The sequence below is a fragment of the Coregonus lavaretus genome, assembly GCF_964263955.1.
Source record: "Coregonus lavaretus genome assembly, chromosome: 30".
In the NCBI taxonomy this organism is placed as follows: domain Eukaryota; kingdom Metazoa; phylum Chordata; class Actinopteri; order Salmoniformes; family Salmonidae; genus Coregonus; species Coregonus lavaretus.
The window spans coordinates 17,482,076-17,495,999 of record NC_140017.1 but is presented as its reverse complement, the minus strand read 5'-3'; the positions used below and the strand labels follow the sequence as shown (position 1 = coordinate 17,495,999).

At 47.2% G+C, this 13,924-nt stretch overlaps 1 protein-coding gene across 1 annotated transcript in view; it reads left to right on the top strand.

Annotated features, from left to right (window-relative positions):
• The window catches only part of sorl1 (sortilin-related receptor, L(DLR class) A repeats containing), an 86,079-nt gene that overhangs the window by 53,507 nt on the left and 18,648 nt on the right, over positions 1 to 13,924 (top strand). The window contains exons 10-27 of the mRNA XM_084148002.1: positions 578 to 695; positions 2,748 to 2,821; positions 3,442 to 3,530; positions 4,032 to 4,210; positions 4,511 to 4,697; positions 5,105 to 5,233; positions 6,549 to 6,634; positions 7,914 to 8,086; positions 8,272 to 8,403; positions 9,575 to 9,666; positions 9,918 to 10,164; positions 11,144 to 11,282; positions 11,534 to 11,707; positions 12,204 to 12,317; positions 12,687 to 12,809; positions 13,069 to 13,188; positions 13,289 to 13,414; positions 13,618 to 13,728. Coding sequence (XP_084004128.1) covers positions 578 to 695; positions 2,748 to 2,821; positions 3,442 to 3,530; positions 4,032 to 4,210; positions 4,511 to 4,697; positions 5,105 to 5,233; positions 6,549 to 6,634; positions 7,914 to 8,086; positions 8,272 to 8,403; positions 9,575 to 9,666; positions 9,918 to 10,164; positions 11,144 to 11,282; positions 11,534 to 11,707; positions 12,204 to 12,317; positions 12,687 to 12,809; positions 13,069 to 13,188; positions 13,289 to 13,414; positions 13,618 to 13,728 — 2,413 coding nt within the window. The remainder of the gene's footprint in view (positions 1 to 577; positions 696 to 2,747; positions 2,822 to 3,441; positions 3,531 to 4,031; positions 4,211 to 4,510; positions 4,698 to 5,104; positions 5,234 to 6,548; positions 6,635 to 7,913; positions 8,087 to 8,271; positions 8,404 to 9,574; positions 9,667 to 9,917; positions 10,165 to 11,143; positions 11,283 to 11,533; positions 11,708 to 12,203; positions 12,318 to 12,686; positions 12,810 to 13,068; positions 13,189 to 13,288; positions 13,415 to 13,617; positions 13,729 to 13,924) is intronic.

The window sequence follows — 13,924 nt, the reverse complement described above, 5'->3', positions numbered from 1 at the left end:
TCTCCTCTCCATCCCTCCCTCCATCCATCCCTCTTCTATACCCCCTCGGCACTTCTCTATCCCCCATCCTGTCCCTCTATCCCCCCCATCCTCTTCCTCTATCCCCCCCATCCGGTCCCTCTATCCCCCATCCTGTCCCTCTATCCCCCCATCCTCTTCCTCTATCCCCCCATCCTGCCCCTCTATCCCCCCCATCCTCTTCCTCTATCCCCCCCATCCGGTCCCTCTATCCCCCATCCTGTCCCTCTATCCCCCATCCTGTCCCTCTATCCCCCCCATCCTGTCCCTCTATCCCCCATCCTGTCCCTCTATCCCCCCATCCTCTTCCTCTATCCCCCCCATCCGGTCCCTCTATCCCCCATCTTGTCCCTCTATCCCCCCATCCTCTTCCTCTATCCCCCCATCCTGCCCCTCTATCCCCCCCATCCGGTCCCTCTATCCCCCATCCTGTCCCTCTATCCCCCCCATCCTGTCCCTCTATCCCCCATCCTGTCCCTCTATCCCCCCCATCCTGTCCCTCTATCCCCCCCATCCGGTCCCTCTATCCCCCCCATCCTGTCCCTCCCTCTCTCCATAGCTCTCCAAGGGCTGCTCCCTCCACCTGGCCCAGCGCTGGAGCCAACTTCTCAACATTCAGCTGCGCAGGATGCCCATACTGTCCAAGGAGTCAGCGCCAGGGCTCATCATGGCCACAGGTGGGGAGGCTTAGGCTAGCATCATACAACTACAATGACTATTTATTTGAAAATATATATATATTTTCTGAGTGCTCATTTCTGAGTGTTTTTTTCTGAGTGCGTGTGTTCATGGTATTGGTATGTGCGTATGTGTGAGTGCATGCATGTTAGTAACTGTGCGTACTCTCCGGTCAGAGCAATAGGCTTTGACTGGGGCTACACTAGGAGCAGTTGGACACAAATCCATTGTGTTTAATCCACTAAAAGTGTCTCTCTGTCTCTACCTCTTCACGCTTCTGCCTGCTAGGCGGAGTACATTGATTTTCTTTGTGGTTGTGCTGTGTCTGAAAGGAGGAAGAAGCCTCTACACCATGCGAGCTGCTAGAGCCCTTAATTAAATTATTAGTAGATAATGGCCAGGGAGGGAGGAGGGCTGAGGAGACGCTATGCCCCTCTCGTCCGTGTTTATCGCTCACACACAGATGCGCTAATTACTTCTGCCTCACCCAGCGGGTACAAACACACACACAGACCGTCTCTCTCTTTGTGTGGACCCAGCCAGCCACACACAACCAGCATCCCCACACCGCCTATTAGGGGAAACATTTCCACCGAAGCGTTTGTTTTGTGACTTGTTCCTGTGACATTTCTTAATTTGTAAAGCACCGCTAATATGGCCTCCAAGAACGACAGTCATTAGTGGTGGTGCAGAGGAGTAGGACATCATTCACATACAGTGGCTTAATGAAACAGCTCTCAGGATGAGTGTCAGACCGAGAGAGAGCCGTACACAACTACATAAAACAATAAAGAGTCAGAGCATTGATGCCTGCTGTAATCCATATTGCACTTGTGAATTCTACAACAGGTATCAGTACTCGCACACCGTTAGGTGCAACATGCATGGGGGTCTACCTTCCACTTAGGATAAATAGATATTTGATGTTACAGCCATTAGACTTATTACAATCGTTGGGGCCTTCCCCCTAGAATGACTACAGACTGATTTGATATTAACCATACCTATAGGTTCAGCACATGGTAAGGCGAGAGTATTGCCTCCCGAGTAGCGCAGCGGTCTAAGGCACTGCATCGCAGTGCTTGAGGCGTCACTACAGATCTGGGTTCGATCCCAGGCTTTGTCGCAGCCGGACGCGACCGGGAGACCCATGAAGTGGCGCACAATTGGCCCAGCGTCGTCCAGGTTATGGGAGGGTTTGGCCGGCTGGGATGTCCTTGTCCCATCGCGCTCTAGCGACTCCCGTGGTGGGCCGGGCGCATGCACGCTGACACGGTCACCAGTTGTACGGTGTTTCCTCCGACACATTGGTGCAGCTGGCTTGGCAGGGTCGTGTTTCGGAGGACGCATGGCTCTCGACCTTGGCCTCTCCCGAGTCCGTACGGGAGTTGCAGCGATGAGACGACTGTAACTACCAATTGGATGTCACGAAATTGGGGAGAAAAAGGGTAAAAAGCACACAAAAAAAACGAACAAAAACAAGGAGAGAGTATTGACACTGCAATCTAATGTTGACAATAAAGCACACTGGACAATAGGTTGCGGTATGCAGAGTTTGTTTGAACTTTTCTGAACATAGGCCTACTCCTTGATCTCAAGCATCTGTTTATTAACCCTGGATGGAGTCTCTCCCTATATAGAGCCACCCAGCTATAGGGCCATGCTACAATAGCACATTTCTTCATGGGTGCATCTCAAATGGCACCCTATTCCCTATATAGTGAGCTACATTTGATCTGTTGTCGGCTTTGTGTGCTCTGGGCTGGCCACTGTGCTTGAGGGCGTCCCAAATTGCACGGCACTCTATTCCCTATGCATGTGGTGCACTACTTTTGACCAGGGCCCATAGGGCTTTGGTCAAAAGTAGTGCATTATGTAGGGAATAGGGTGCTATTTGGGACAAAGCCTCGGTATCCTGCTAGGACTGGAGACCGCCTGAAGCTGCAGTAGTGTTCCTACTGAATCACTCTGTGTGTACTGTTCAAGTCATCACCTCCTCTCTCACAGCCATTCCAGTGATCATCCTGTGTCTGTTTTTGTCTCCCCTGCAGGTTCTGTGGGCAAGAACCTGGCCAACAAGCCCAACGTGTATGTGTCCAGCAGTGCTGGGGCCAGATGGAGAGAGGTCTGTGTGTGTGTGTGTGTGTGTGTGTGTGTGTGTGTGTGTGTGTGTGTGTGTGTTTGTGTGTGTGTGTGTGTGTGCTTTGTTTTTGTATGGTGTGTGCGCCATAAATGTAACTATGCACATGATGAGCTGTAAATCATGACGTTGGTTATTCTTGGATGTTTCCTGCCTATGCTACCCCCTCATACCAAAGGGTTTCTGTGGAACGCCTAGCCACAATGCTGAACGCCCAGCAGAGGACACTTTCTTTGACAGCATATTATTAAACAACCACAAACATGGTGCTGCAGTTATTTAAAGCCACACTCTGTAAGATGTGTGTACAATTCCAAGACTTGGGAACCCTCTAAAACATAAACAATGGAGCAAAAGCACCCAGAACATTTTCACATTCTCTTGATGTGACATTTCACGAGAGCAGTATTATGCTTTTTAAAATCTTTTAAACGTACTTTTAATCTGAACATAGTATACCTCATTTAAGTGTCATGACAATCCAAATATGTTTGGTAATACGGCCCGAGAGTTGTACTAGTCTTATTGGGGTAGCTATATAAATTGACCAGCAATCTTACGGACTGTGGCTTTAATGAGTGTTCTTCACAATTCCCCTTCTCCAGGCGCTGGCCGGTCCTCACTTCTACACGTGGGGTGACCACGGGGGCATCCTCATGGCCATCGCCCAGGGGGGCTCCACCACACACCTCAAGTGAGTCTCACAACAGCCCTAAATAAGACCCATACTGTATCTCCACTGCTAGAATAGCACAGTATGCTGTATATCACCCCCTCCTCATTGCACCCCTCTACTTCCCACCGCAACTCTGCCCTAGGTCGTTGACTTTCAGTCCACTTACCTTGTCAAATAAAGGTTAAATGAATGATACCCTTTTCAACCCAACTGTGCCACTGCCAACCAAGCAGTACTGTGCTGGCTCGGAAATATTATTTCACATTGTCCTTTCCAGCACGGTTCCAGCTACTACAGTACATGGGATACGTAACCAGGCCAATGCACTACAGCTTAGCTTGGCTCAGTAGTGTAAAAAGGGGTAGAAATATTGTAACCATGCTAATTTTGATCTCCATACTGTCTCTGTCGGCCCTGCGATAGACTAGCAGCCTGTCCAGGTGGTGAATTAGGAGATTTGCCCTTTGGGCTATTCTGGCTTGGACAAGGCTACTTACCTACTGTCTCTCTGTGTCTCAGGTTCAGTACCAATGAGGGGGAGACGTGGACGGACTTCCGTTTCTCCGACAGGGAGGTGTATGTTTACCAGCTGCTGACGGAGCCGGGGGAGAAGAGCACCATCTTTACCATTTTTGGCTCCTACGCCGACCAGAGACACAGCTGGCTCATTCTGCAGGTCAACACCAGCGATGTGCTCGGTGAGTGGACTCTCATAATATTGCTACACTGGGCAGAAGTCATGACTGAAGTATGCTCAGCCTGGTGCGTTTGCGTCAGTTTGTCGTGCATTTTCACAATGCCAATGAGAAACATCCATCCATTGGGCCAGAGTCTCACTGAGGTGTGTGTGTGTGTGTGTGTTTGTGTTTGTTTTGTTTGTGCATTCGTGTGTGTCCACTGTCCAGGCATATGTATGCTTCTGTCCCCATGCTACTGTAATACAATATAATCCAATTCCAAATCAAGTATTTAAAATGTGTATTTGTGTGTCTCTTCAGGCGTGCCATGCGCTGAGGGAGACTACAAGCGCTGGTCCCCGTCAGACGAGCGGGGCAACGACTGCCTTCTGGGTAGAGAGATGGTGTACAAGCGACGCACGCCCCACGCCACCTGCTTCAACGGTGAAGACTTTGACCGCCCCGTCACCGTGTCCAACTGCTCCTGCACACGCCAGGACTACGAATGGTGAGACCAGAGGCACCATTACCAAGCCCGTGTTCAATCCCAAATCTATCTACCCCTAGGCACCTTATATCAATCTGAAAGATAATAGCTCCACCTTTCCTTCTGTTAAGCTAGGACTAGGTGGAATGTTTCTCCCTTACTTACACCTATGCTATCCTTTCATGGTAGGGGCTAGGGGTTGATTGGAATTGTGCCACAGTCTTTTTCTACTCATCTCTATCTGTTCATAGTTTCATAGTCAGGTAGGCTAACAGTGGGTCTCTCTCTAGCGCTCTCTGTTTTCGTCTCTCTCTCTTTCTCTCTCTCTCTCCGTCTCTCTCTCGCTCTTTTTCTCTCTCTCCCTGTCTCTCTCTCTTGCTCCGTCTCTCTCTCTCACCCTCCTCTCTCTCCGTTTCTCTCTCTCTCAGTGACTATGGCTTCAAGCTGAGCGAGGACCTGTCCCTCCAGGTGTGCCTGCCCGACCCCGAGTTCTCAGGGAACCTCAATGCCACTCCCGTGCCCTGCCCCGTTGGCACTACCTACCGTCGCAGTACAGGGTAAGCCAATACCCCTTTGGTATTAGCATATTGTCACTTCATCAGAAACCAGGCTTTTTCCTTTTGTTAAGGTGACTCCACACGTTGAGTGTTATGGCCTTGCAATGTGGATGGGTCATGATTATATGACCTAGCTGCGCTGAAGGCTTTTGGACTGAATTCATAGTGTGTCCCAAATGGGCCTTGGTCAAAAGTAGTGCACTATAAAGGGAATAGGGTGCTATTCGGGACGCAACCATAAAGGTTGAGATACACTTGTCCTTGGTGGCAGACTGGCAGTGACATATGGCTTATAAATACAAAATGGCATTACCTAGCATACCAGTCTTCACCTCAAAAATGTATGCACTCACTAACTGTAAGTTGCTCTGGATAAGAGCGTCTGCTAAATTACCCCAAAAAATGACAAAAAAAAAATATGAACGCTGTGTAATTGGCGCCCTTTGTTGTCATGGGGAAACTGTCTTTGTTCTTCTTTTGTGTAATGGGGAAGAGAAAGGAGTGATGTCATTCCATTATATAGCCCTCACTTATCATGGAGAACAGCCCCACCTAGTGTAGGAGAGAAATGTCCCAGCAAACGCTTGACGTTCACTGAGTGTACAAAACATTAAGAACACCTTCCTAATATTGAGTTGCACCCCCCCTTTTGCACTCCGAACAACCCCAATTTGTCGGGGCATGGACTCTACAAGGTGTCGAAAGCGTTCCACAGGGATGCTGGCCCATCTTGTCTCCAATGCTTCCCACAATTGTGTCAAGTTGGCTGGATGTCCTTTGGGTGTTGGAACATTCTTGATACACACGGGAAACTGTTGAGCGTGAAAAACTCAGCAGCGTTGCAGTTCTTGACACAAACCGATGTGCCTGACACCTACTACCATACCCCGTTCAAAGGCACTTTAATCTTTTGTCTTGCCCATTCACACTCTGAATGGCACACATACACAATCCATGTCTCAATTGTCTCAAGGCTTAAAAATCCTTCTTTAACCTGTCTCCTCCCCTTCATCTACACTGATTTGAAGTGGATTTAACAAGTGACATCAATAAGGGATCATAGCTTTAACTTGGATTTACCTGGTCAGTCTGTCATGGAAAGGGCAGGTGTTCTTAATGTTTTGTATACTCAGTGTATATAAAATGGGGAACATGTAAACATTTGTTCTCCTGGTTTACACAACTACGCATAAGATACACTATATTACACCATTTGTTGTACACATGCTCTTGTTGTGAATGTTGTGATATTGGGTGGTGGGTGTTTGTCTGACCATGTTGTTAACCAGTTTGTGTGTGTGTCTCTCTCTCTCAGGTACAGGAAGGTGTCTGGGGACAGCTGTAGTGGAGGGGATGTAGAAGCCAGACTGGATGGAGAGATGCTGCCCTGTCCTGTAGGAGGTAAGCCTCCCCTCTCTCAATTAAGAAACCATCATTAGAGCTGGGCCAAGAACCATCATGGTGGATGGGCCAATAAAAAAAAACGTAATTAGAGCAGAAGCACAGCATTACATACTTACCCACATACAATCAGACCATGGGCCGTAGGTATCAAGCATCTCGGAGTGTGCTGATTTAGCATACGTTTTGCCTTTTAGATCACAATGAATAAGAGACACCTGAATGAATAAGATACACTCTGAGACACTTGATAATGGGTTCACAAATACTTGGAAAGGCCACTATGGAAAGGGGAGACTCTCACGAACACGATGGTGTTCTCCGTTTTGCTCTACGACCTCCACAAGTGTCACAGGACTTGTCTGAAGGTAACCCATACAAACAAATGAAAGTATAGAGGTAGTTTTGTGCCAACAAAAATAAGGCGTTAAATATGTGTCCAAAAAAATGAAAATATTTCCTGAGCTTTCTTATATCTCCTAGTTAAAGGACAGACACTTCAAAACCTTATTCCTTATGATTAATTTTTTTGGATCTTTTTTGCCATTTATGAATGTGTATTTCATTGTTTCTATGGGCTATAGTAGTAAAGGCCATATTCAGTATTGTAATATTTTGGAGCGGATACCTAAAGGGCCTAAAATTCATAATCAAATATCTAAATGATCCATGGTATTACCATCTTAAAACAATTCCATATGTTAGCTAAGTACCACCCCCCCAACCCCACAACTGATAATCTAACCCCAAGAACAGGGTTGAAAAGTTTGCAACTTTCGCAGCTAGCAGATCGGTGAGAGCAGACAAAGACAGTGGGTCATGGGTCATGACAGGGTACGGGCCTTACCGTTTTATCTTTATTGCTAGACCTTAAAGAAACTCTGTTGTACAACTGAGGCAAAAGGTTTCTTAAGTTACCTATAGTCACGTATTATGGGGAGAATTTAGTTAAAGATACAAAGGTTAGCCCCCAGCAGTAGATCATAGGCTACAGCAACAACACATGTAAGTTAGACCCCAGGTACAGTAGCTGCTGCGGCTGGAAAAGGTTATGGGGATCCAAAAAGCAAATAAGTATTTGTGAATTCATGAAAAGTGGAATTACTCAAATGTTATACTTAAAATGATAGGATAGGATTAACTTTAATGTCCCTAAGGGGGAAATTGTTTTAGACACAGTACTGCTGTAGACAAAATAAAAGGCTATTTGTTACTCTTCACATGGATATAGATTAGAATGAATTGTATCAAGTGTTATTTTTTTCCTGATCTTCTCCAGAGAGTAATGAGTTCATCCTCTACGCTGTGAGGAACTCCATCCATCGCTATGACCTGGCCACAGGGACCGACCAGGCCCTGCCCCTCTCTGGTCTCCGCGAGGCCGTGGCCCTGGACTTTGACTACGAAAGGAACTGCCTGTACTGGGCCGACATCTCGCTGGACACCATACAGGTCAGGGCCTTCACAGAAGGCACTCAGATGTAACCATGACTCATCCTATTCCCTATGTAGTACATTACTTGTGCACTATATCCTACACACACTTCAGAGACTAAAAGTACATTGTGAATTGTGATTAGTCAAAAGTATATACACACACTTCAGTGACCACATCCCTCCCTGTTCTCCCCCTCCAGAGGCTTTGTCTGAACGGCAGTACGGGACAGGAAGTAATTGTGAGGAAGGACCTGCAGAATGTGGAGGCCCTCACCTTTGACCCCATCAGCAGGCTGCTTTACTGGGTGGACGCCGGAGCGCAGAGGATAGAGGTAAACAAGAGGATCAGGGATTTGTCCAATATTTTATAAATACTGAACAAAAATATAAACGCAACATGCAACAATTTCAGCCATTTTACTGAGTTACAGTTCATATAAGGAAATTAGTCAATTGAATACATTCATTAGGCCATAATCTATGGATTTCACATGACTGGGCAGGGGCGCAGCCATGGGTGGGCCTGGGAGAGCATAGGCCCACCCACTTGGGAGCCAGGCCCACCCACTGGGGAGCCAGGCCCAGCCTGGGCTTTATTACAGACAGAAATACTCCTCAGTTTCATCAGCTGTCCGGGTGGCTGGTCTCAGAGGATCCTGTAGCTGAAGAAGCCGGATGTGGAGGTCCTGGGCTGGCATTGTTACACGCGGTTGTCAGGCCGGTTGGACGTACCGCCATCTAAAATGATGTCTCAAATTGAGACATCTATAGTATTGTGTTGTGACAAAACTGCACTTTTATTGTCCCCAGCACAAGGTGCACCTGTGTAATGATCATGCTGTTTAATCAGCTTCTTGATATGCCACACCTGTCTGGTGGATGGATTATCTTGGCAAAGGAGAAATGCTCACTAACAGGGATGTTAAAAAAATGTGTACACAACATTTTAGAGAAATACACTTTTTGTGCGTATGGAACATTTCTGGGATCTTTTATTTCAGCTCATGAAACATTGGACCAACATTTTATATGTTGCGTTTACATTTTTGTTCAGTGTATATATATATTTATAAACTGGGTTGTTCGAGCCCTGAATGCTGATTGGCTGAAAGCCGTGGTATATCAGACTGTATACCATGGGTATGAAAAAACATTTATTTGTACTGTTTTAATTATGTTGGTAACCAATTTATAATAGCAATAAGGCACCTCGGGGGTTTGTGATATATGGCCAATATACCACGGTTAAGGGCTGTGTCCTAGCACTCTGCGTTGCGTCGTGCATAAGAACAGCCCTTAGCCATGGTATATTGGCCATATATCACACGCCCTCGGGCCTTATTGTTATTTTCGGGGGGGTTTTCTTCTCCATCTTATTGACGCCTTGTTTAATTTATATTTATATCCTCACCTGATAAATGACATGCTACTACTGTATAGTATCAGGCAATACAGTGTGTGATGATGGTGATCCACTCCATGTGTATGTCTTGTGTTGTGTAGGTGTCTAACCCTGATGGGGACCTACGTCACACTCTGCTCAACTCCTCAGTGCTGGAGCATCCCAGAGCTCTGGTCCTCATGCCAGGAGAGAGGTAACAGTCTAATAACCTTGAATAATCACCATACATTTTTCAATCAAATGCATCTATAAAGCTTTTTTTACACAAAAAAGGTCTCCCTCATGACCGACTGTTAAAGGGGCAATCTGTGATTGCTACATATATTTTGGACTTTACCGCTTTGTTTTTGATTGAACTGCAGATTGCCCCTTTAATGTAAATAACATCACTGCTAATATCTGTCTGATATACTTGCTTAATCTGTGATGCCTCTCTCCTACCAGCCTGATGTTCTGGACGGATTGGGGCGACCGTGCGGCCGGCGTGTACCGCGGCTACATGGACGGCTCCAACGTGTCATGCATCGTGTCCGAGGGCGTTCGCTGGCCCAACGGCATCACAGCTGACGACCAATGGCTGTACTGGACCGAGGCCTACGGCGATCGCATCGAGCGGGCAGACTTCGCCGGCAGTCAGCGCAGCGTGGTCATGGAGGGCCTGCCTCACCCCTACGCCATTGCTGTTTTCAAGGTACTTTAGAACGGTTGATGCGCTTATGGAGTATTAAGGCTCTGTGATATTTATAGCCGTTTTTTATTTTGTACTTTTACGCCTTTTTCTCCCCAATTTCGTGACCTCCAATTGGTAGTTACAGTCTTGTCCCATCGCTGCAACTCCCGTACGGACTCGGGAGAGGCCAAGGTCGAGAGCCATGCGTCCTCCGAAACGCGATCCTGCCAAGCTGCACTGCTTCTTGACACACTGCTCGCTTAACCCGGAAGCCAGCCGCACCAATGTGTCGGAGGAAACACCGTACAACTGGCCACCCGAAGTCAGCTTGCAGACCAAACTCTACCCTAACCCGGACGACGTTGGGCCAATTGTGCGCCGCCTAATGGGTCTCCCGGTCACGGCCGGCTGTAACACAGCCTGGGATCGAACCCGGGGCTGTAGTGACGCCTCAAGAATTGCGATGCAGTACCTTAGACCGCTGCGGCACTTGGGAGGCCCTCGTCTTTGAATATTTAAATGAATGATGTATACCCATTGATTCTTGAAGAATATCACTTATAAATGCCTTACAAGCTTAGTTAATTTGTCTAAAGTCTTCAAAGGTAGACTCTGCAATATGGCATCATCATACACAGCCTGTCAACTTCCTTCTTGCAGATGTCAACAACAACAGAATTCAAATCTGCCCAGGACTGTCACTATTGACTTTTCCAAATGTACCCCCTCCCTTGAAGCATGTCCACATTGGAATTAGCCAATAGAGGCAGTCTTGGCAAATAAGAATGTTATTGATGTCTGGAAGAAAAACGTTGGCACACTGTGTATGATGATGTCATATTGCAGAGATTCTACCTTTAAGGTTATTGAGTGTGCAAAACTGGGGATAACTCATGGCACATACAGTAGCACAGTCCCATTGTAAAAAGATATCCAGGTTTGTTTTCATATAATCTCACAGTTACTGGGCAAATCCTCATTGGCCTGTGTGTGTTTTCAGAATGACCTGTACTGGGATGACTGGTCAAGGAGGGGCATCTTCAAGGCTCCCAAAGCAGGCTCCAAAGACAATGAACTCATAGTGGGTAGACTGACCGGGGTCATGGACCTCAAAATCTTCTACAAAGGCAAGACCAGAGGTGAGAGACAAGCAGCGAAACCATATTTAAGAATCAATGCCCATTGTAAGTAAACCCTCCAAGAACTTCAATGGTCAGCATTAAATAGATATCATGTGTAGTCAGAATGCTACTCTAGAATCGACAATACTGGAAGCTTTGTTTGGACACCCCCACTACCTCAGCAGAGTTAGACGAATCACATCATTGGATCTAAGTGTACTTGTCTGCTCATGACAAACCTGTGTGTGTGTGTGTCTACTCTCCTCTAGGCAATAATGCCTGTGCAGACCAACCCTGTAGCCTACTGTGTCTGCCCCTGCCCGGGCACCGCCACACCTGTGTATGCCCTGATGGAGCGCCCACCACCACTCTACCCAACGGGGAGCTCCAGTGCCAGTGTCCCACCGGCTACCGGCTCCACAACAACACCTGCATCAAGACAGGTGAGGCCAGACACACACTCACATACATGCGCACACGCTCTCTGACAGACACACGTGCACACACACACACCCAATGGTCTCGCTGGGTACAAAATACTACTGATCAAATCACATTTCATTTGTTACATGCGCCGAAAACAACAGGTGTAGACCTTACCATGAAATGCTTACTTACGAGCACTTAACCAACAATGCAGAGTTTGAAAAAGTAAAAAAAAATGGCTAAATTAACTAAAGGAAAAATAGTAACACAATAAAATAACAATAGCGAGGCTATATACAGGGGGTACCGGTACAGAGTCAATGTGTGGGGGTACAGGTTAGTCGAGGTAATTGAGGTAATATGTACATGTAGGTAGGGGTAAAGTGACTATGCGTAAATAGTACTACAGATCCACAATGGTGCAGCCATTCCAACCTTTAGGATTCAAATACACTTCTTGATGATGTGTGTTTTATTTGCAACCCAAAATCGAATTAAATTCAACTCCCCCAGAACACATGTGCCTGCCCAACCAGTACCGCTGCTCCAACGGCAAGTGCATCAGCAGCATCTGGAAGTGCGACAGCGACAACGACTGTGGCGACATGAGTGACGAGCAGGAGTGCCGTGAGTAGAGCCCAAATGGCACCCTATTCCCTATATAGTGCACTACTTTTAACCAGGCCATTTCAGACGCACAGCTAGACAATGGACAACTCACTCACTCAGATTATTCTGTTTATTATTATTATTATTATTATTATTATTATTATAAAAATGGTTGGGTGCTGAATCCTTGTTTGTGAAGTACATAGTGAATAAAATAGATCCAACAGATAATCTTCAATAGAGCTAGACTAGAGTTTGTTGCTCTCACACTGTTACAATACACTCTGCTTTGGTCTCTGCTGCTGTTCTCTCTCTGTCCTTCTGGGCTCAATGTCAACACCCTGTCATTCTGTCTGTCCCTCTGCCCCCCTGTCCGTCCCCCTCCAGCCACCACCTCCTGTGACCCGTCCATCCAGTTCCGCTGTGTGGCGTCCGGCTCCTGCATCCCGCTGGCCTTCAAGTGTGACCACGAGGACGACTGTGGGGACAATAGTGACGAGGAACACTGTGGTACGAGGAAGAGAGAGTGCGTGTGTGTGTGTTTTGTATCCATCCATTCAGTTATGTGTGTGTGTGTGTGGGTGTGTGCATGCGCACTCACTTCCAAGCATGTTTTTTTACTGACAACGTGTGCTCTATCCTGTATGACTTTTGAGATTGTATATAGCCAAGTGATGCTTCCTCTGATTACTGACTGTGTGTGTGTGTGTGTGTGTGTGTGTGTGTGTGTGTGTGTGTGTGTGTGTGTGTGTGTGTGTGTGTATCCCAGAGAGTCACCAGTGTGGACCAGGGGAGTTCACGTGTGCGCGGGGCGTGTGTATCCGCGAGGCCTGGCGATGTGACGGAGACAACGACTGCAGGGACTGGTCGGACGAAGCCAACTGTACAGGTGAGATCAGGGCCATTTTCAAAAGGAAAACGCTGTGGAACGTTGCACATATCCTCTGTCTCTCCATCACTCTCACTCTCTCCCTCCCTCCCTGTCTCAGTGGGTCACCATACCTGTGAGGCCAGTAGTTTCCAGTGTCTCACGGGCCACTGTATCCCTAAGCGTTGGGTGTGTGACGGTGATGACGACTGTCAGGACAGCTCTGACGAGGAGCAGGCACATTGTGGTGAGGACACATGCACGCATAGACACAGCCCTCTCTCAGCTTGACACCAACACCCATGATGTTATGTCATTGTTATGACAGTGCTATGACAGTGTTAGTTAGCCTTTATGAAGGACGGTTCAAGCAAAGTGTTACCCAGATTTCTATCTTCAGTCTTTGATAGGATGGCTTGGCACTAACAGATGCTGTGTTGTTGTTGACAGTGGGGGATCGCTGTAATGGCTTCCTGTGTTCCAACGGCACCTGTCTGCCTGCCAGCGCCCACTGCAACGGAGTACAGGACTGCCCAGGGGGTGCCGACGAGCAACACTGTGGTGAGTGACCAACTGAAAGTCGAACCCCGAAACTAGACTGCAAACTATAGAAATTGAATCTCTGGAAAATAGAATCTATTTCTATGCTGCAAACATTGTGTATGCGTTCTGTTGGTGTTGTTTTTCGCCTGCTACCCCAGATGCACTTTGGTATTTCGAAAAACGAAAGCATTTGAGGGCTATTGTCATTGACAGA